At 53.1% G+C, this 19,073-nt stretch overlaps 3 protein-coding genes across 3 annotated transcripts; all 3 read right to left on the bottom strand.

The window, feature by feature from the left end:
• Window positions 1-3,531: 3,531 nt before the first annotated feature.
• Window positions 3,532-6,210, bottom strand: LOC308512583 (E3 ubiquitin-protein ligase RBBP6-like; the record flags this gene model as incomplete). Its single annotated transcript, XM_081115503.1, has 1 exon — window positions 3,532-6,210. One exon carries the CDS (start codon window positions 6,208-6,210, stop codon window positions 3,814-3,816), a length of 2,397 nt encoding a protein of 798 aa, XP_080971629.1. The 3' UTR covers window positions 3,532-3,813.
• A 1,653-nt stretch (window positions 6,211-7,863) lies between these two features.
• Window positions 7,864-10,542, bottom strand: LOC308512582 (E3 ubiquitin-protein ligase RBBP6-like; the record flags this gene model as incomplete). The annotated part of the gene is made up of 1 exon (XM_081115502.1): window positions 7,864-10,542. One exon carries the CDS (start codon window positions 10,540-10,542, stop codon window positions 8,146-8,148), a length of 2,397 nt encoding a protein of 798 aa, XP_080971628.1. The 3' UTR covers window positions 7,864-8,145.
• Window positions 10,543-12,193: 1,651 nt separating this feature from the next.
• Window positions 12,194-14,872, bottom strand: LOC308512580 (E3 ubiquitin-protein ligase RBBP6-like; the record flags this gene model as incomplete). The annotated part of the gene is made up of 1 exon (XM_081115501.1): window positions 12,194-14,872. The coding sequence occupies one exon, from the start codon at window positions 14,870-14,872 to the stop codon at window positions 12,476-12,478; it is 2,397 nt and encodes a 798-aa protein (XP_080971627.1). The 3' UTR covers window positions 12,194-12,475.
• Window positions 14,873-19,073: the final 4,201 nt, after the last annotated feature.

The following is a 19,073-nucleotide window of genomic DNA, read 5'->3' as shown; positions in this document are numbered from 1 at the left end:
TGGAGGGGACCTTGATCGCGAAGGACATCGCCTATATAGTGGTGACCTTGACCTAGATCGACGATATCCATGAGATCTAGACCTTGGGCGGCAATTCCGACTCTTGCCTCTGCCCCTTCTGGGGTATGGAAGTGATGGCGAATAGGAAGGAGATTGTGAGCAGCTAGATGATCGGGAATAAGAAGGTGACCGCGTTGAACCAGATCTTGATTTAGGGTAAGTAGAAGGACTTCTGGAGTATGAGGAACCACCATAGGGATATTTAGACTCTCCTTTTAGCCGTCGCTGCTCTCTATAGAATTCTTCCCCGGGCCCAAGTGGTGCTTGTGTTTTTGGGATGGTATTTGAATGAGCAGTCTGCACTCCTGATGATCCCCAAGGCGTTGACAAATTGGCTGGCGCTGGAGGGAACCCGGGGGGAGGGACGCTATACCCAGCAGGTGGTGACTGTCCAAGCAAAGATGGGGTTCCAAGCACAGGCACCGGGTAACCTTTCTCCTCCACAAGGGCAGTCATTGCTATTGAAGAGGTTCCCTTTGAATATTCTGAGGCAAGGGCTGCGGCTGGCACTATTTTATGATCGGAATCCCGGAAAGGCCCATCTGATTTTTCCCGGTGGACTGATATGGACACCGTTGCAGTTATATCAGGTACAGGCACTGGGGTGGATGAATTTCCGGGCACAGCAGGGGCTAAGGGAGACTGATTAGAAGTTAATGAAGATATAGAGGGAGCCGGGTGGCCTGATGAAGACGTCACTGGAGTTATCGGAGGATCTTGCTGTCTTGATATTGGAGATCTCATCAGAGGCTGTAGATTCCGCTGAATGAGAGGTCTCGGTGGCGGTATCGGGGGTGGTGGTGGGGGTAACTGTTTCCGCAGTCTTTTTGTATAACCACCAGTTCCATTTTTGAAGTTAGTAACAGCCTGTCGCAAGAATTTATTGGCAATTAAAGCATCGGGAGAGACATCATGTTGATGACACGTTGGGCACGTATGGTCCTCTGATTCCAAGAGCGCTGTTCTTATACACTCATCACAATAGCTGTTTGCGCAGCAGGGAATGACAGCGGCATCAGTCACGATGTCTTTGCAGATGGGACACAGCAACTCGTCTGGGATAGGGTCGTCCTTTTCAGAAGACGAAGAGGGCTCCTCTGGTAAGAAAGGTGGCCTTTCTTTCTTCCCAATTGCATATGCCTCTGCCTCTATAGTCGGTATTGCGTATGTCCCAGTGTTGGTGAGCTTTGCACCTTTCATGTTAGGATCTTTCACTTCCATCATGAAACTTCTGGGGATTCCAGTGCTCTTTTTAATCCTAGGGCGAGGTTCGAAGCGTTCATCCCCGTTTGTTGGGCAGTTCTTAATATAATGGCCGGGTCTACCACAGCGGAAACAGGTATAAGATGGAGGTGGTGGACCTAGAGGCTTCTTCACGCAATTGACGGGGCCATATGCATGACCAGATTGCGACATCATGGCTTTAATTTTATCTTCTTCAGAAGCATTGGCTTCAGCCAGATTGGCAGTCTGCGTAAGCTGGGCCACAGAAATAGATGCAGAAGAGTCATCAGTGACTGTTGAAGTGCCCATCACTGGTTCCGTGCGACGTATAGCGTCCGCCTTGCTTGTAGATTTCACACCTCCAGTAGGAATTCTTCTAACAATTACAGATACGTTCTTAGGAATCAGAGCATTGTCATCGGTGTATTCTTCCTCGGTCTGCGCGTTGCTGATCTGCAGGTCGCAGTTGGCAGCTTTCAGCTTCTCTCTCCCCATAATCTGCTTCTTTAGGTCACGGAGGGAGATGTGCCGCCCATCAAAGGTGGCGATGGCATAGTTGAGTTTGGAAGCGAATTTATAATGCACACAGGCCATGGTGCCAAAGGACTCCTAACTAAGGTCGGGTGTGGAGACGTGGACACGCTCAATATATGTATATTTGTGTACTTAAGAGCAGAATATGCCCATACACAGAACACCCGCAAGACACCGAAGGACCGCAGGCCTCGGGTTCAACACCCCCACCCCACAGCAGGGGCGTGAGAACCGCAATCCAGACCTCGAGCACGGAATCACTTAAGGTGCAGGAGGGTGGACCAGGGCGGGAGGGCCAGGGGCTCCGCCAAGGGGCACTGCGTCTCCACCAAGCCGGCAGCGGGCCTCCACCGGGCTCCGGGAACGGCCTCGCCACCCAGGCCCCGCTGGCGGGCGGCCAGGGGCCTTGGTGGCCTGTCACCGCCGCCGCCGCCGAGGCTCCCGGACGCTTCCCCACCCGAGTGCCCGTGCTTCTCTCACCTTCCGCTCCCTTCGCCTCTAGTCTCAGAACGGCGAGAACAGGCCCGGAAACTGCGAAGACCAGTTCTTCCTTTCTGTTCTGCCCGGTGCGGCTCCCGAGATGGCGGGGTCCAGCGGCAGCAGGTCCAGGGGTTCCCAAAGGTGTGGATGGAGTCGCCAAAGAAGAAATGACACGGAGACAGCGTTCCGTGGATCGGCAGCCTAGCCAGGTGCTAGCCAGGTGCTTAGCGGCTTCTATGTCCCGGGACCGGGTCTTCGCAAGATCTCTCCCCTGAAAGCTCCTTTGGAGAACGAGGACGACGATCACGACCACAGCCTGGAGCTGAGAAGCTCTGCCAAGGGGACCCTGCTTTCTTTTATAGTCCGGGAGCGTGGTGGGAGGAGCCAAATCAGCCGGCCGCCCGCTCCACCAATCAGCGGCCCCCAGGACTGAAAGCCTCACCGCTCCAGGACCAGTAGAGGGCGCCACCGGCCCGCCGAAGCGATTCCTGGGGGCTTCGGGAGGACTTGGGAGATGGGGCAGGTGCCCAAGGAGGCGCGCAGGGCTCCGCCTCCACGCCTTGCGGGGCAGCATCGCGGTTTTCTGCGTTGAAGAGGGGACAATACATATTTACACAGGCTCAGGTGGGGCGGGGACAAGCCACAAGGAAAAAAGGCCACAGTAAAACTCCTAGACGTGAGGCACTCCTTTGATAGCGGAATTTGTGCTACCGTGTGTGTGTGTGTGTGTGTGTGTGTGTGTGTGTGTGTGTGTGTGTGGTACGGGGGCTTGGGGAGTTCATGGCGGGGAGGGGGGGGGGGCGTTAGGTGGATCGGTGTGGGGGTGGGAGTGCGTGTGGGTGTGCACATCCGCAGTCACACAAGGACACTCCTTGCTTTGAATGGTCCGTCCACACCCATGAGCACGCTTCAGCCCCTGCATTCTCGCAGACAGCGTCCCCTGCTTGTCCTTCCCAGAACTGAGGAAGTCCAATCACCTGGCTCTGCCTTCCCCCGGAGCGAGGGTTGCATTGGTGCTTCTCGACCAGCCGAGGGCGGAATGGGCTCTTCAGCCCCAGAACCAGTCAACCCAATCTCCGTTATCCACAGCCAAAGACTATGTCGGGACCCGCCCATCTGGTCTACCGCCCCGCCCCACCCCGCCCCCCTCCCCCTTCCCCGCCCCTCTCCCTCTCTGGATGGATGGCCAGGCCCCCCACAGAGACCAAGTCCGGGCCTGGCCATCTGGTCTTACCAAAGCGTCAGTGCGTCAGTGCGTTGAAAAGCTGGATCACAGTGTTTTCTAAGGAGTCCTTTCTTTTGTTGTTGTTGTGGGCATTTATTTTTTTTTTTTTACTTTTTTTTTTAAGGAGGGTTTTCTGGGGGTCTTTTGTTTGTTTATTTGTTTGTTTTGTTTGTTTGTTTGTTTGCGGGGTTTTTTGTTTGTTTGTTTGTTTGTTTTTGCCCCTGGGACGTATCTCATCACTGGACTTGTAGGTTCTCTTGATTTTCCAGAAGGTTCTAACAACTCTGTGTTTAGAAGGCCTTCGCTTCCTTCCGCCTTCGATGTTCCTTATGTTTACTTCCTTTACCATCTCCTGCAGCACTGTCGCTCTCCTTCTCTTTTGACTTTGTACTATCCTTCCTATTGTGGCTGTCTCTTGTTGAAAGCTTTTCTGGAGAGTTGCTACCACCTATGTTTCGACTTCTACGACTCTGTCCACCCGAGTAAACTTCTCTGCGGCCCCTTGTAAGGGGAGAATTCCTGATATGAGGTGGTGAAAAGCTCTCTGGGGGAAAGTTATCTCCATTTGCTGATGCTCGAGGCTGTGCTCCAGCAGCATAACCTCTGTAGTATTTGTCATACCACTCTCTGTATTTTCTCTCCCACTCTCGGTAATGCTGGTTTTCAAAGGGGTCTCTAAAGTCAACACTCCTGCCATAATAAGCTTTTCTGTCATGTGGTGGTGGAACTTCTCTGTATCTATTAACATGTGCACGTCCTGTTTCCCCTTGTGGTACAGTCCGTTTATTTGGAGGCTGTCCCCTAAATGCTGGAGGGGACCTTGATCGCGAAGGACATCGCCTATATAGTGGTGACCTTGACCTAGATCGACGATATCCATGAGATCTAGACCTTGGGCGGCAATTCCGACTCTTGCCTCTGCCCCTTCTGGGGTATGGAAGTGATGGCGAATAGGAAGGAGATTGTGAGCAGCTAGATGATCGGGAATAAGAAGGTGACCGCGTTGAACCAGATCTTGATTTAGGGTAAGTAGAAGGACTTCTGGAGTATGAGGAACCACCATAGGGATATTTAGACTCTCCTTTTAGCCGTCGCTGCTCTCTATAGAATTCTTCCCCGGGCCCAAGTGGTGCTTGTGTTTTTGGGATGGTATTTGAATGAGCAGTCTGCACTCCTGATGATCCCCAAGGCGTTGACAAATTGGCTGGCGCTGGAGGGAACCCGGGGGGAGGGACGCTATACCCAGCAGGTGGTGACTGTCCAAGCAAAGATGGGGTTCCAAGCACAGGCACCGGGTAACCTTTCTCCTCCACAAGGGCAGTCATTGCTATTGAAGAGGTTCCCTTTGAATATTCTGAGGCAAGGGCTGCGGCTGGCACTATTTTATGATCGGAATCCCGGAAAGGCCCATCTGATTTTTCCCGGTGGACTGATATGGACACCGTTGCAGTTATATCAGGTACAGGCACTGGGGTGGATGAATTTCCGGGCACAGCAGGGGCTAAGGGAGACTGATTAGAAGTTAATGAAGATATAGAGGGAGCCGGGTGGCCTGATGAAGACGTCACTGGAGTTATCGGAGGATCTTGCTGTCTTGATATTGGAGATCTCATCAGAGGCTGTAGATTCCGCTGAATGAGAGGTCTCGGTGGCGGTATCGGGGGTGGTGGTGGGGGTAACTGTTTCCGCAGTCTTTTTGTATAACCACCAGTTCCATTTTTGAAGTTAGTAACAGCCTGTCGCAAGAATTTATTGGCAATTAAAGCATCGGGAGAGACATCATGTTGATGACACGTTGGGCACGTATGGTCCTCTGATTCCAAGAGCGCTGTTCTTATACACTCATCACAATAGCTGTTTGCGCAGCAGGGAATGACAGCGGCATCAGTGACGATGTCTTTGCAGATGGGACACAGCAACTCGTCTGGGATAGGGTCGTCCTTTTCAGAAGACGAAGAGGGCTCCTCTGGTAAGAAAGGTGGCCTTTCTTTCTTCCCAATTGCATATGCCTCTGCCTCTATAGTCGGTATTGCGTATGTCCCAGTGTTGGTGAGCTTTGCACCTTTCATGTTAGGATCTTTCACTTCCATCATGAAACTTCTGGGGATTCCAGTGCTCTTTTTAATCCTAGGGCGAGGTTCGAAGCGTTCATCCCCGTTTGTTGGGCAGTTCTTAATATAATGGCCGGGTCTACCACAGCGGAAACAGGTATAAGATGGAGGTGGTGGACCTAGAGGCTTCTTCACGCAATTGACGGGGCCATATGCATGACCAGATTGCGACATCATGGCTTTAATTTTATCTTCTTCAGAAGCATTGGCTTCAGCCAGATTGGCAGTCTGCGTAAGCTGGGCCACAGAAATAGATGCAGAAGAGTCATCAGTGACTGTTGAAGTGCCCATCACTGGTTCCGTGCGACGTATAGCGTCCGCCTTGCTTGTAGATTTCACACCTCCAGTAGGAATTCTTCTAACAATTACAGATACGTTCTTAGGAATCAGAGCATTGTCATCGGTGTATTCTTCCTCGGTCTGCGCGTTGCTGATCTGCAGGTCGCAGTTGGCAGCTTTCAGCTTCTCTCTCCCCATAATCTGCTTCTTTAGGTCACGGAGGGAGATGTGCCGCCCATCAAAGGTGGCGATGGCATAGTTGAGTTTGGAAGCGAATTTATAATGCACACAGGCCATGGTGCCAAAGGACTCCTAACTAAGGTCGGGTGTGGAGACGTGGACACGCTCAATATATGTATATTTGTGTACTTAAGAGCAGAATATGCCCATACACAGAACACCCGCAAGACACCGAAGGACCGCAGGCCTCGGGTTCAACACCCCCACCCCACAGCAGGGGCGTGAGAACCGCAATCCAGACCTCGAGCACGGAATCACTTAAGGTGCAGGAGGGTGGACCAGGGCGGGAGGGCCAGGGGCTCCGCCAAGGGGCACTGCGTCTCCACCAAGCCGGCAGCGGGCCTCCACCGGGCTCCGGGAACGGCCTCGCCACCCAGGCCCCGCTGGCGGGCGGCCAGGGGCCTTGGTGGCCTGTCACCGCCGCCGCCGCCGAGGCTCCCGGACGCTTCCCCACCCGAGTGCCCGTGCTTCTCTCACCTTCCGCTCCCTTCGCCTCTAGTCTCAGAACGGCGAGAACAGGCCCGGAAACTGCGAAGACCAGTTCTTCCTTTCTGTTCTGCCCGGTGCGGCTCCCGAGATGGCGGGGTCCAGCGGCAGCAGGTCCAGGGGTTCCCAAAGGTGTGGATGGAGTCGCCAAAGAAGAAATGACACGGAGACAGCGTTCCGTGGATCGGCAGCCTAGCCAGGTGCTAGCCAGGTGCTTAGCGGCTTCTATGTCCCGGGACCGGGTCTTCGCAAGATCTCTCCCCTGAAAGCTCCTTTGGAGAACGAGGACGACGATCACGACCACAGCCTGGAGCTGAGAAGCTCTGCCAAGGGGACCCTGCTTTCTTTTATAGTCCGGGAGCGTGGTGGGAGGAGCCAAATCAGCCGGCCGCCCGCTCCACCAATCAGCGGCCCCCAGGACTGAAAGCCTCACCGCTCCAGGACCAGTAGAGGGCGCCACCGGCCCGCCGAAGCGATTCCTGGGGGCTTCGGGAGGACTTGGGAGATGGGGCAGGTGCCCAAGGAGGCGCGCAGGGCTCCGCCTCCACGCCTTGCGGGGCAGCATCGCGGTTTTCTGCGTTGAAGAGGGGACAATACATATTTACACAGGCTCAGGTGGGGCGGGGACAAGCCACAAGGAAAAAAGGCCACAGTAAAACTCCTAGACGTGAGGCACTCCTTTGATAGCGGAATTTGTGCTACCGTGTGTGTGTGTGTGTGTGTGTGTGTGTGTGTGTGTGTGTGTGTGTGGTACGGGGGCTTGGGGAGTTCATGGCGGGGAGGGGGGGGGGGCGTTAGGTGGATCGGTGTGGGGGTGGGAGTGCGTGTGGGTGTGCACATCCGCAGTCACACAAGGACACTCCTTGCTTTGAATGGTCCGTCCACACCCATGAGCACGCTTCAGCCCCTGCATTCTCGCAGACAGCGTCCCCTGCTTGTCCTTCCCAGAACTGAGGAAGTCCAATCACCTGGCTCTGCCTTCCCCCGGAGCGAGGGTTGCATTGGTGCTTCTCGACCAGCCGAGGGCGGAATGGGCTCTTCAGCCCCAGAACCAGTCAACCCAATCTCCGTTATCCACAGCCAAAGACTATGTCGGGACCCGCCCATCTGGTCTACCGCCCCGCCCCACCCCGCCCCCCTCCCCCTTCCCCGCCCCTCTCCCTCTCTGGATGGATGGCCAGGCCCCCCACAGAGACCAAGTCCGGGCCTGGCCATCTGGTCTTACCAAAGCGTCAGTGCGTCAGTGCGTTGAAAAGCTGGATCACAGTGTTTTCTAAGGAGTCCTTTCTTTTGTTGTTGTTGTGGGCATTTATTTTTTTTTTTTTACTTTTTTTTTTAAGGAGGGTTTTCTGGGGGTCTTTTGTTTGTTTATTTGTTTGTTTTGTTTGTTTGTTTGTTTGCGGGGTTTTTTGTTTGTTTGTTTGTTTGTTTTTGCCCCTGGGACGTATCTCATCACTGGACTTGTAGGTTCTCTTGATTTTCCAGAAGGTTCTAACAACTCTGTGTTTAGAAGGCCTTCGCTTCCTTCCGCCTTCGATGTTCCTTATGTTTACTTCCTTTACCATCTCCTGCAGCACTGTCGCTCTCCTTCTCTTTTGACTTTGTACTATCCTTCCTATTGTGGCTGTCTCTTGTTGAAAGCTTTTCTGGAGAGTTGCTACCACCTATGTTTCGACTTCTACGACTCTGTCCACCCGAGTAAACTTCTCTGCGGCCCCTTGTAAGGGGAGAATTCCTGATATGAGGTGGTGAAAAGCTCTCTGGGGGAAAGTTATCTCCATTTGCTGATGCTCGAGGCTGTGCTCCAGCAGCATAACCTCTGTAGTATTTGTCATACCACTCTCTGTATTTTCTCTCCCACTCTCGGTAATGCTGGTTTTCAAAGGGGTCTCTAAAGTCAACACTCCTGCCATAATAAGCTTTTCTGTCATGTGGTGGTGGAACTTCTCTGTATCTATTAACATGTGCACGTCCTGTTTCCCCTTGTGGTACAGTCCGTTTATTTGGAGGCTGTCCCCTAAATGCTGGAGGGGACCTTGATCGCGAAGGACATCGCCTATATAGTGGTGACCTTGACCTAGATCGACGATATCCATGAGATCTAGACCTTGGGCGGCAATTCCGACTCTTGCCTCTGCCCCTTCTGGGGTATGGAAGTGATGGCGAATAGGAAGGAGATTGTGAGCAGCTAGATGATCGGGAATAAGAAGGTGACCGCGTTGAACCAGATCTTGATTTAGGGTAAGTAGAAGGACTTCTGGAGTATGAGGAACCACCATAGGGATATTTAGACTCTCCTTTTAGCCGTCGCTGCTCTCTATAGAATTCTTCCCCGGGCCCAAGTGGTGCTTGTGTTTTTGGGATGGTATTTGAATGAGCAGTCTGCACTCCTGATGATCCCCAAGGCGTTGACAAATTGGCTGGCGCTGGAGGGAACCCGGGGGGAGGGACGCTATACCCAGCAGGTGGTGACTGTCCAAGCAAAGATGGGGTTCCAAGCACAGGCACCGGGTAACCTTTCTCCTCCACAAGGGCAGTCATTGCTATTGAAGAGGTTCCCTTTGAATATTCTGAGGCAAGGGCTGCGGCTGGCACTATTTTATGATCGGAATCCCGGAAAGGCCCATCTGATTTTTCCCGGTGGACTGATATGGACACCGTTGCAGTTATATCAGGTACAGGCACTGGGGTGGATGAATTTCCGGGCACAGCAGGGGCTAAGGGAGACTGATTAGAAGTTAATGAAGATATAGAGGGAGCCGGGTGGCCTGATGAAGACGTCACTGGAGTTATCGGAGGATCTTGCTGTCTTGATATTGGAGATCTCATCAGAGGCTGTAGATTCCGCTGAATGAGAGGTCTCGGTGGCGGTATCGGGGGTGGTGGTGGGGGTAACTGTTTCCGCAGTCTTTTTGTATAACCACCAGTTCCATTTTTGAAGTTAGTAACAGCCTGTCGCAAGAATTTATTGGCAATTAAAGCATCGGGAGAGACATCATGTTGATGACACGTTGGGCACGTATGGTCCTCTGATTCCAAGAGCGCTGTTCTTATACACTCATCACAATAGCTGTTTGCGCAGCAGGGAATGACAGCGGCATCAGTGACGATGTCTTTGCAGATGGGACACAGCAACTCGTCTGGGATAGGGTCGTCCTTTTCAGAAGACGAAGAGGGCTCCTCTGGTAAGAAAGGTGGCCTTTCTTTCTTCCCAATTGCATATGCCTCTGCCTCTATAGTCGGTATTGCGTATGTCCCAGTGTTGGTGAGCTTTGCACCTTTCATGTTAGGATCTTTCACTTCCATCATGAAACTTCTGGGGATTCCAGTGCTCTTTTTAATCCTAGGGCGAGGTTCGAAGCGTTCATCCCCGTTTGTTGGGCAGTTCTTAATATAATGGCCGGGTCTACCACAGCGGAAACAGGTATAAGATGGAGGTGGTGGACCTAGAGGCTTCTTCACGCAATTGACGGGGCCATATGCATGACCAGATTGCGACATCATGGCTTTAATTTTATCTTCTTCAGAAGCATTGGCTTCAGCCAGATTGGCAGTCTGCGTAAGCTGGGCCACAGAAATAGATGCAGAAGAGTCATCAGTGACTGTTGAAGTGCCCATCACTGGTTCCGTGCGACGTATAGCGTCCGCCTTGCTTGTAGATTTCACACCTCCAGTAGGAATTCTTCTAACAATTACAGATACGTTCTTAGGAATCAGAGCATTGTCATCGGTGTATTCTTCCTCGGTCTGCGCGTTGCTGATCTGCAGGTCGCAGTTGGCAGCTTTCAGCTTCTCTCTCCCCATAATCTGCTTCTTTAGGTCACGGAGGGAGATGTGCCGCCCATCAAAGGTGGCGATGGCATAGTTGAGTTTGGAAGCGAATTTATAATGCACACAGGCCATGGTGCCAAAGGACTCCTAACTAAGGTCGGGTGTGGAGACGTGGACACGCTCAATATATGTATATTTGTGTACTTAAGAGCAGAATATGCCCATACACAGAACACCCGCAAGACACCGAAGGACCGCAGGCCTCGGGTTCAACACCCCCACCCCACAGCAGGGGCGTGAGAACCGCAATCCAGACCTCGAGCACGGAATCACTTAAGGTGCAGGAGGGTGGACCAGGGCGGGAGGGCCAGGGGCTCCGCCAAGGGGCACTGCGTCTCCACCAAGCCGGCAGCGGGCCTCCACCGGGCTCCGGGAACGGCCTCGCCACCCAGGCCCCGCTGGCGGGCGGCCAGGGGCCTTGGTGGCCTGTCACCGCCGCCGCCGCCGAGGCTCCCGGACGCTTCCCCACCCGAGTGCCCGTGCTTCTCTCACCTTCCGCTCCCTTCGCCTCTAGTCTCAGAACGGCGAGAACAGGCCCGGAAACTGCGAAGACCAGTTCTTCCTTTCTGTTCTGCCCGGTGCGGCTCCCGAGATGGCGGGGTCCAGCGGCAGCAGGTCCAGGGGTTCCCAAAGGTGTGGATGGAGTCGCCAAAGAAGAAATGACACGGAGACAGCGTTCCGTGGATCGGCAGCCTAGCCAGGTGCTAGCCAGGTGCTTAGCGGCTTCTATGTCCCGGGACCGGGTCTTCGCAAGATCTCTCCCCTGAAAGCTCCTTTGGAGAACGAGGACGACGATCACGACCACAGCCTGGAGCTGAGAAGCTCTGCCAAGGGGACCCTGCTTTCTTTTATAGTCCGGGAGCGTGGTGGGAGGAGCCAAATCAGCCGGCCGCCCGCTCCACCAATCAGCGGCCCCCAGGACTGAAAGCCTCACCGCTCCAGGACCAGTAGAGGGCGCCACCGGCCCGCCGAAGCGATTCCTGGGGGCTTCGGGAGGACTTGGGAGATGGGGCAGGTGCCCAAGGAGGCGCGCAGGGCTCCGCCTCCACGCCTTGCGGGGCAGCATCGCGGTTTTCTGCGTTGAAGAGGGGACAATACATATTTACACAGGCTCAGGTGGGGCGGGGACAAGCCACAAGGAAAAAAGGCCACAGTAAAACTCCTAGACGTGAGGCACTCCTTTGATAGCGGAATTTGTGCTACCGTGTGTGTGTGTGTGTGTGTGTGTGTGTGTGTGTGTGTGTGTGTGGTACGGGGGCTTGGGGAGTTCATGGCGGGGAGGGGGGGGGGGCGTTAGGTGGATCGGTGTGGGGGTGGGAGTGCGTGTGGGTGTGCACATCCGCAGTCACACAAGGACACTCCTTGCTTTGAATGGTCCGTCCACACCCATGAGCACGCTTCAGCCCCTGCATTCTCGCAGACAGCGTCCCCTGCTTGTCCTTCCCAGAACTGAGGAAGTCCAATCACCTGGCTCTGCCTTCCCCCGGAGCGAGGGTTGCATTGGTGCTTCTCGACCAGCCGAGGGCGGAATGGGCTCTTCAGCCCCAGAACCAGTCAACCCAATCTCCGTTATCCACAGCCAAAGACTATGTCGGGACCCGCCCATCTGGTCTACCGCCCCGCCCCACCCCGCCCCCCTCCCCCTTCCCCGCCCCTCTCCCTCTCTGGATGGATGGCCAGGCCCCCCACAGAGACCAAGTCCGGGCCTGGCCATCTGGTCTTACCAAAGCGTCAGTGCGTCAGTGCGTTGAAAAGCTGGATCACAGTGTTTTCTAAGGAGTCCTTTCTTTTGTTGTTGTTGTGGGCATTTATTTTTTTTTTTTTACTTTTTTTTTTAAGGAGGGTTTTCTGGGGGTCTTTTGTTTGTTTATTTGTTTGTTTTGTTTGTTTGTTTGTTTGCGGGGTTTTTTGTTTGTTTGTTTGTTTGTTTTTGCCCCTGGGACGTATCTCATCACTGGACTTGTAGGTTCTCTTGATTTTCCAGAAGGTTCTAACAACTCTGTGTTTAGAAGGCCTTCGCTTCCTTCCGCCTTCGATGTTCCTTATGTTTACTTCCTTTACCATCTCCTGCAGCACTGTCGCTCTCCTTCTCTTTTGACTTTGTACTATCCTTCCTATTGTGGCTGTCTCTTGTTGAAAGCTTTTCTGGAGAGTTGCTACCACCTATGTTTCGACTTCTACGACTCTGTCCACCCGAGTAAACTTCTCTGCGGCCCCTTGTAAGGGGAGAATTCCTGATATGAGGTGGTGAAAAGCTCTCTGGGGGAAAGTTATCTCCATTTGCTGATGCTCGAGGCTGTGCTCCAGCAGCATAACCTCTGTAGTATTTGTCATACCACTCTCTGTATTTTCTCTCCCACTCTCGGTAATGCTGGTTTTCAAAGGGGTCTCTAAAGTCAACACTCCTGCCATAATAAGCTTTTCTGTCATGTGGTGGTGGAACTTCTCTGTATCTATTAACATGTGCACGTCCTGTTTCCCCTTGTGGTACAGTCCGTTTATTTGGAGGCTGTCCCCTAAATGCTGGAGGGGACCTTGATCGCGAAGGACATCGCCTATATAGTGGTGACCTTGACCTAGATCGACGATATCCATGAGATCTAGACCTTGGGCGGCAATTCCGACTCTTGCCTCTGCCCCTTCTGGGGTATGGAAGTGATGGCGAATAGGAAGGAGATTGTGAGCAGCTAGATGATCGGGAATAAGAAGGTGACCGCGTTGAACCAGATCTTGATTTAGGGTAAGTAGAAGGACTTCTGGAGTATGAGGAACCACCATAGGGATATTTAGACTCTCCTTTTAGCCGTCGCTGCTCTCTATAGAATTCTTCCCCGGGCCCAAGTGGTGCTTGTGTTTTTGGGATGGTATTTGAATGAGCAGTCTGCACTCCTGATGATCCCCAAGGCGTTGACAAATTGGCTGGCGCTGGAGGGAACCCGGGGGGAGGGACGCTATACCCAGCAGGTGGTGACTGTCCAAGCAAAGATGGGGTTCCAAGCACAGGCACCGGGTAACCTTTCTCCTCCACAAGGGCAGTCATTGCTATTGAAGAGGTTCCCTTTGAATATTCTGAGGCAAGGGCTGCGGCTGGCACTATTTTATGATCGGAATCCCGGAAAGGCCCATCTGATTTTTCCCGGTGGACTGATATGGACACCGTTGCAGTTATATCAGGTACAGGCACTGGGGTGGATGAATTTCCGGGCACAGCAGGGGCTAAGGGAGACTGATTAGAAGTTAATGAAGATATAGAGGGAGCCGGGTGGCCTGATGAAGACGTCACTGGAGTTATCGGAGGATCTTGCTGTCTTGATATTGGAGATCTCATCAGAGGCTGTAGATTCCGCTGAATGAGAGGTCTCGGTGGCGGTATCGGGGGTGGTGGTGGGGGTAACTGTTTCCGCAGTCTTTTTGTATAACCACCAGTTCCATTTTTGAAGTTAGTAACAGCCTGTCGCAAGAATTTATTGGCAATTAAAGCATCGGGAGAGACATCATGTTGATGACACGTTGGGCACGTATGGTCCTCTGATTCCAAGAGCGCTGTTCTTATACACTCATCACAATAGCTGTTTGCGCAGCAGGGAATGACAGCGGCATCAGTGACGATGTCTTTGCAGATGGGACACAGCAACTCGTCTGGGATAGGGTCGTCCTTTTCAGAAGACGAAGAGGGCTCCTCTGGTAAGAAAGGTGGCCTTTCTTTCTTCCCAATTGCATATGCCTCTGCCTCTATAGTCGGTATTGCGTATGTCCCAGTGTTGGTGAGCTTTGCACCTTTCATGTTAGGATCTTTCACTTCCATCATGAAACTTCTGGGGATTCCAGTGCTCTTTTTAATCCTAGGGCGAGGTTCGAAGCGTTCATCCCCGTTTGTTGGGCAGTTCTTAATATAATGGCCGGGTCTACCACAGCGGAAACAGGTATAAGATGGAGGTGGTGGACCTAGAGGCTTCTTCACGCAATTGACGGGGCCATATGCATGACCAGATTGCGACATCATGGCTTTAATTTTATCTTCTTCAGAAGCATTGGCTTCAGCCAGATTGGCAGTCTGCGTAAGCTGGGCCACAGAAATAGATGCAGAAGAGTCATCAGTGACTGTTGAAGTGCCCATCACTGGTTCCGTGCGACGTATAGCGTCCGCCTTGCTTGTAGATTTCACACCTCCAGTAGGAATTCTTCTAACAATTACAGATACGTTCTTAGGAATCAGAGCATTGTCATCGGTGTATTCTTCCTCGGTCTGCGCGTTGCTGATCTGCAGGTCGCAGTTGGCAGCTTTCAGCTTCTCTCTCCCCATAATCTGCTTCTTTAGGTCACGGAGGGAGATGTGCCGCCCATCAAAGGTGGCGATGGCATAGTTGAGTTTGGAAGCGAATTTATAATGCACACAGGCCATGGTGCCAAAGGACTCCTAACTAAGGTCGGGTGTGGAGACGTGGACACGCTCAATATATGTATATTTGTGTACTTAAGAGCAGAATATGCCCATACACAGAACACCCGCAAGACACCGAAGGACCGCAGGCCTCGGGTTCAACACCCCCACCCCACAGCAGGGGCGTGAGAACCGCAATCCAGACCTCGAGCACGGAATCACTTAAGGTGCAGGAGGGTGGACCAGGGCGGGAGGGCCAGGGGCTCCGCCAAGGGGCACTGCGTCTCCACCAAGCCGGCAGCGGGCCTCCACCGGGCTCCGGGAACGGCCTCGCCACCCAGGCCCCGCTGGCGGGCGGCCAGGGGCCTTGGTGGCCTGTCACCGCCGCCGCCGCCGAGGCTCCCGGACGCTTCCCCACCCGAGTGCCCGTGCTTCTCTCACCTTCCGCTCCCTTCGCCTCTAGTCTCAGAACGGCGAGAACAGGCCCGGAAACTGCGAAGACCAGTTCTTCCTTTCTGTTCTGCCCGGTGCGGCTCCCGAGATGGCGGGGTCCAGCGGCAGCAGGTCCAGGGGTTCCCAAAGGTGTGGATGGAGTCGCCAAAGAAGAAATGACACGGAGACAGCGTTCCGTGGATCGGCAGCCTAGCCAGGTGCTAGCCAGGTGCTTAGCGGCTTCTATGTCCCGGGACCGGGTCTTCGCAAGATCTCTCCCCTGAAAGCTCCTTTGGAGAACGAGGACGACGATCACGACCACAGCCTGGAGCTGAGAAGCTCTGCCAAGGGGACCCTGCTTTCTTTTATAGTCCGGGAGCGTGGTGGGAGGAGCCAAATCAGCCGGCCGCCCGCTCCACCAATCAGCGGCCCCCAGGACTGAAAGCCTCACCGCTCCAGGACCAGTAGAGGGCGCCACCGGCCCGCCGAAGCGATTCCTGGGGGCTTCGGGAGGACTTGGGAGATGGGGCAGGTGCCCAAGGAGGCGCGCAGGGCTCCGCCTCCACGCCTTGCGGGGCAGCATCGCGGTTTTCTGCGTTGAAGAGGGGACAATACATATTTACACAGGCTCAGGTGGGGCGGGGACAAGCCACAAGGAAAAAAGGCCACAGTAAAACTCCTAGACGTGAGGCACTCCTTTGATAGCGGAATTTGTGCTACCGTGTGTGTGTGTGTGTGTGTGTGTGTGTGTGTGTGTGTGTGTGTACGGGGGCTTGGGGAGTTCATGGCGGGGAGGGGGGGGGGGCGTTAGGTGGATCGGTGTGGGGGTGGGAGTGCGTGTGGGTGTGCACATCCGCAGTCACACAAGGACACTCCTTGCTTTGAATGGTCCGTCCACACCCATGAGCACGCTTCAGCCCCTGCATTCTCGCAGACAGCGTCCCCTGCTTGTCCTTCCCAGAACTGAGGAAGTCCAATCACCTGGCTCTGCCTTCCCCCGGAGCGAGGGTTGCATTGGTGCTTCTCGACCAGCCGAGGGCGGAATGGGCTCTTCAGCCCCAGAACCAGTCAACCCAATCTCCGTTATCCACAGCCAAAGACTATGTCGGGACCCGCCCATCTGGTCTACCGCCCCGCCCCACCCCGCCCCCCTCCCCCTTCCCCGCCCCTCTCCCTCTCTGGATGGATGGCCAGGCCCCCCACAGAGACCAAGTCCGGGCCTGGCCATCTGGTCTTACCAAAGCGTCAGTGCGTCAGTGCGTTGAAAAGCTGGATCACAGTGTTTTCTAAGGAGTCCTTTCTTTTGTTGTTGTTGTGGGCATTTATTTTTTTTTTTTTACTTTTTTTTTTAAGGAGGGTTTTCTGGGGGTCTTTTGTTTGTTTATTTGTTTGTTTTGTTTGTTTGTTTGTTTGCGGGGTTTTTTGTTTGTTTGTTTGTTTGTTTTTGCCCCTGGGACGTATCTCATCACTGGACTTGTAGGTTCTCTTGATTTTCCAGAAGGTTCTAACAACTCTGTGTTTAGAAGGCCTTCGCTTCCTTCCGCCTTCGATGTTCCTTATGTTTACTTCCTTTACCATCTCCTGCAGCACTGTCGCTCTCCTTCTCTTTTGACTTTGTACTATCCTTCCTATTGTGGCTGTCTCTTGTTGAAAGCTTTTCTGGAGAGTTGCTACCACCTATGTTTCGACTTCTACGACTCTGTCCACCCGAGTAAACTTCTCTGCGGCCCCTTGTAAGGGGAGAATTCCTGATATGAGGTGGTGAAAAGCTCTCTGGGGGAAAGTTATCTCCATTTGCTGATGCTCGAGGCTGTGCTCCAGCAGCATAACCTCTGTAGTATTTGTCATACCACTCTCTGTATTTTCTCTCCCACTCTCGGTAATGCTGGTTTTCAAAGGGGTCTCTAAAGTCAACACTCCTGCCATAATAAGCTTTTCTGTCATGTGGTGGTGGAACTTCTCTGTATCTATTAACATGTGCACGTCCTGTTTCCCCTTGTGGTACAGTCCGTTTATTTGGAGGCTGTCCCCTAAATGCTGGAGGGGACCTTGATCGCGAAGGACATCGCCTATATAGTGGTGACCTTGACCTAGATCGACGATATCCATGAGATCTAGACCTTGGGCGGCAATTCCGACTCTTGCCTCTGCCCCTTCTGGGGTATGGAAGTGATGGCGAATAGGAAGGAGATTGTGAGCAGCTAGATGATCGGGAATAAGAAGGTGACCGCGTTGAACCAGATCTTGATTTAGGGTAAGTAGAAGGACTTCTGGAGTATGAGGAACCACCATAGGGATATTTAGACTCTCCTTTTAGCCGTCGCTGCTCTCTATAGAATTCTTCCCCGGGCCCAAGTGGTGCTTGTGTTTTTGGGATGGTATTTGAATGAGCAGTCTGCACTCCTGATGATCCCCAAGGCGTTGACAAATTGGCTGGCGCTGGAGGGAACCCGGGGGGAGGGACGCTATACCCAGCAGGTGGTGACTGTCCAAGCAAAGATGGGGTTCCAAGCACAGGCACCGGGTAACCTTTCTCCTCCACAAGGGCAGTCATTGCTATTGAAGAGGTTCCCTTTGAATATTCTGAGGCAAGGGCTGCGGCTGGCACTATTTTATGATCGGAATCCCGGAAAGGCCATCTGATTTTTCCCGGTGGACTGATATGGACACCGTTGCAGTTATATCAGGTACAGGCACTGGGGTGGATGAATTTCCGGGCACAGCAGGGGCTAAGGGAGACTGATTAGAAGTTAATGAAGATATAGAGGGAGCCGGGTGGCCTGATGAAGACGTCACTGGAGTTATCGGAGGATCTTGCTGTCTTGATATTGGAGATCTCATCAGAGGCTGTAGATTCCGCTGAATGAGAGGTCTCGGTGGCGGTATCGGGGGTGGTGGTGGGGTAACTGTTTCCGCAGTCTTTTTGTATAACCACCAGTTCCATTTTTGAAGTTAGTAACAGCCTGTCGCAAGAATTTATTGGCAATTAAAGCATCGGGAGAGACATCATGTTGATGACACGTTGGGCACGTATGGTCCTCTGATTCCAAGAGCGCTGTTCTTATACACTCATCACAATAGCTGTTTGCGCAGCAGGGAATGACAGCGGCATCAGTGACGATGTCTTTGCAGATGGGACACAGCAACTCGTCTGGGATAGGGTCGTCCTTTTCAGAAGACGAAGAGGGCTCCTCTGGTAAGAAAGGTGGCCTTTCTTTCTTCCCAATTGCATATGCCTCTGCCTCTATAGTCGGTATTGCGTATGTCCCAGTGTTGGTGAGCTTTGCACCTTTCATGTTAGGATCTTTCACTTCCATCATGAAACTTCTGGGGATTCCAGTGCTCTTTTTAATCCTAGGGCGAGGTTCGAAGCGTTCATCCCCGTTTGTTGGGCAGTTCTTAATATAATGGCCGGGTCTACCACAGCGGAAACAGGTATAAGATGGAGGTGGTGGACCTAGAGGCTTCTTCACGCAATTGACGGGGCCATATGCATGACCAGATTGCGACATCATGGCTTTAATTTTATCTTCTTCAGAAGCATTGGCTTCAGCCAGATTGGCAGTCTGCGTAAGCTGGGCCACAGAAATAGATGCAGAAGAGTCATCAGTGACTGTTGAAGTGCCCATCACTGGTTCCGTGCGACGTATAGCGTCCGCCTTGCTTGTAGATTTCACACCTCCAGTAGGAATTCTTCTAACAATTACAGATACGTTCTTAGGAATCAGAGCATTGTCATCGGTGTATTCTTCCTCGGTCTGCGCGTTGCTGATCTGCAGGTCGCAGTTGG

Source organism: Myotis nattereri (genome assembly GCF_964212035.1).
Source record: "Myotis nattereri genome assembly, contig: HAP1_SCAFFOLD_168, whole genome shotgun sequence".
In the NCBI taxonomy this organism is placed as follows: Eukaryota; Metazoa; Chordata; class Mammalia; order Chiroptera; family Vespertilionidae; genus Myotis; species Myotis nattereri.
This window is presented reverse-complemented; position numbering and strand designations above follow the sequence as displayed.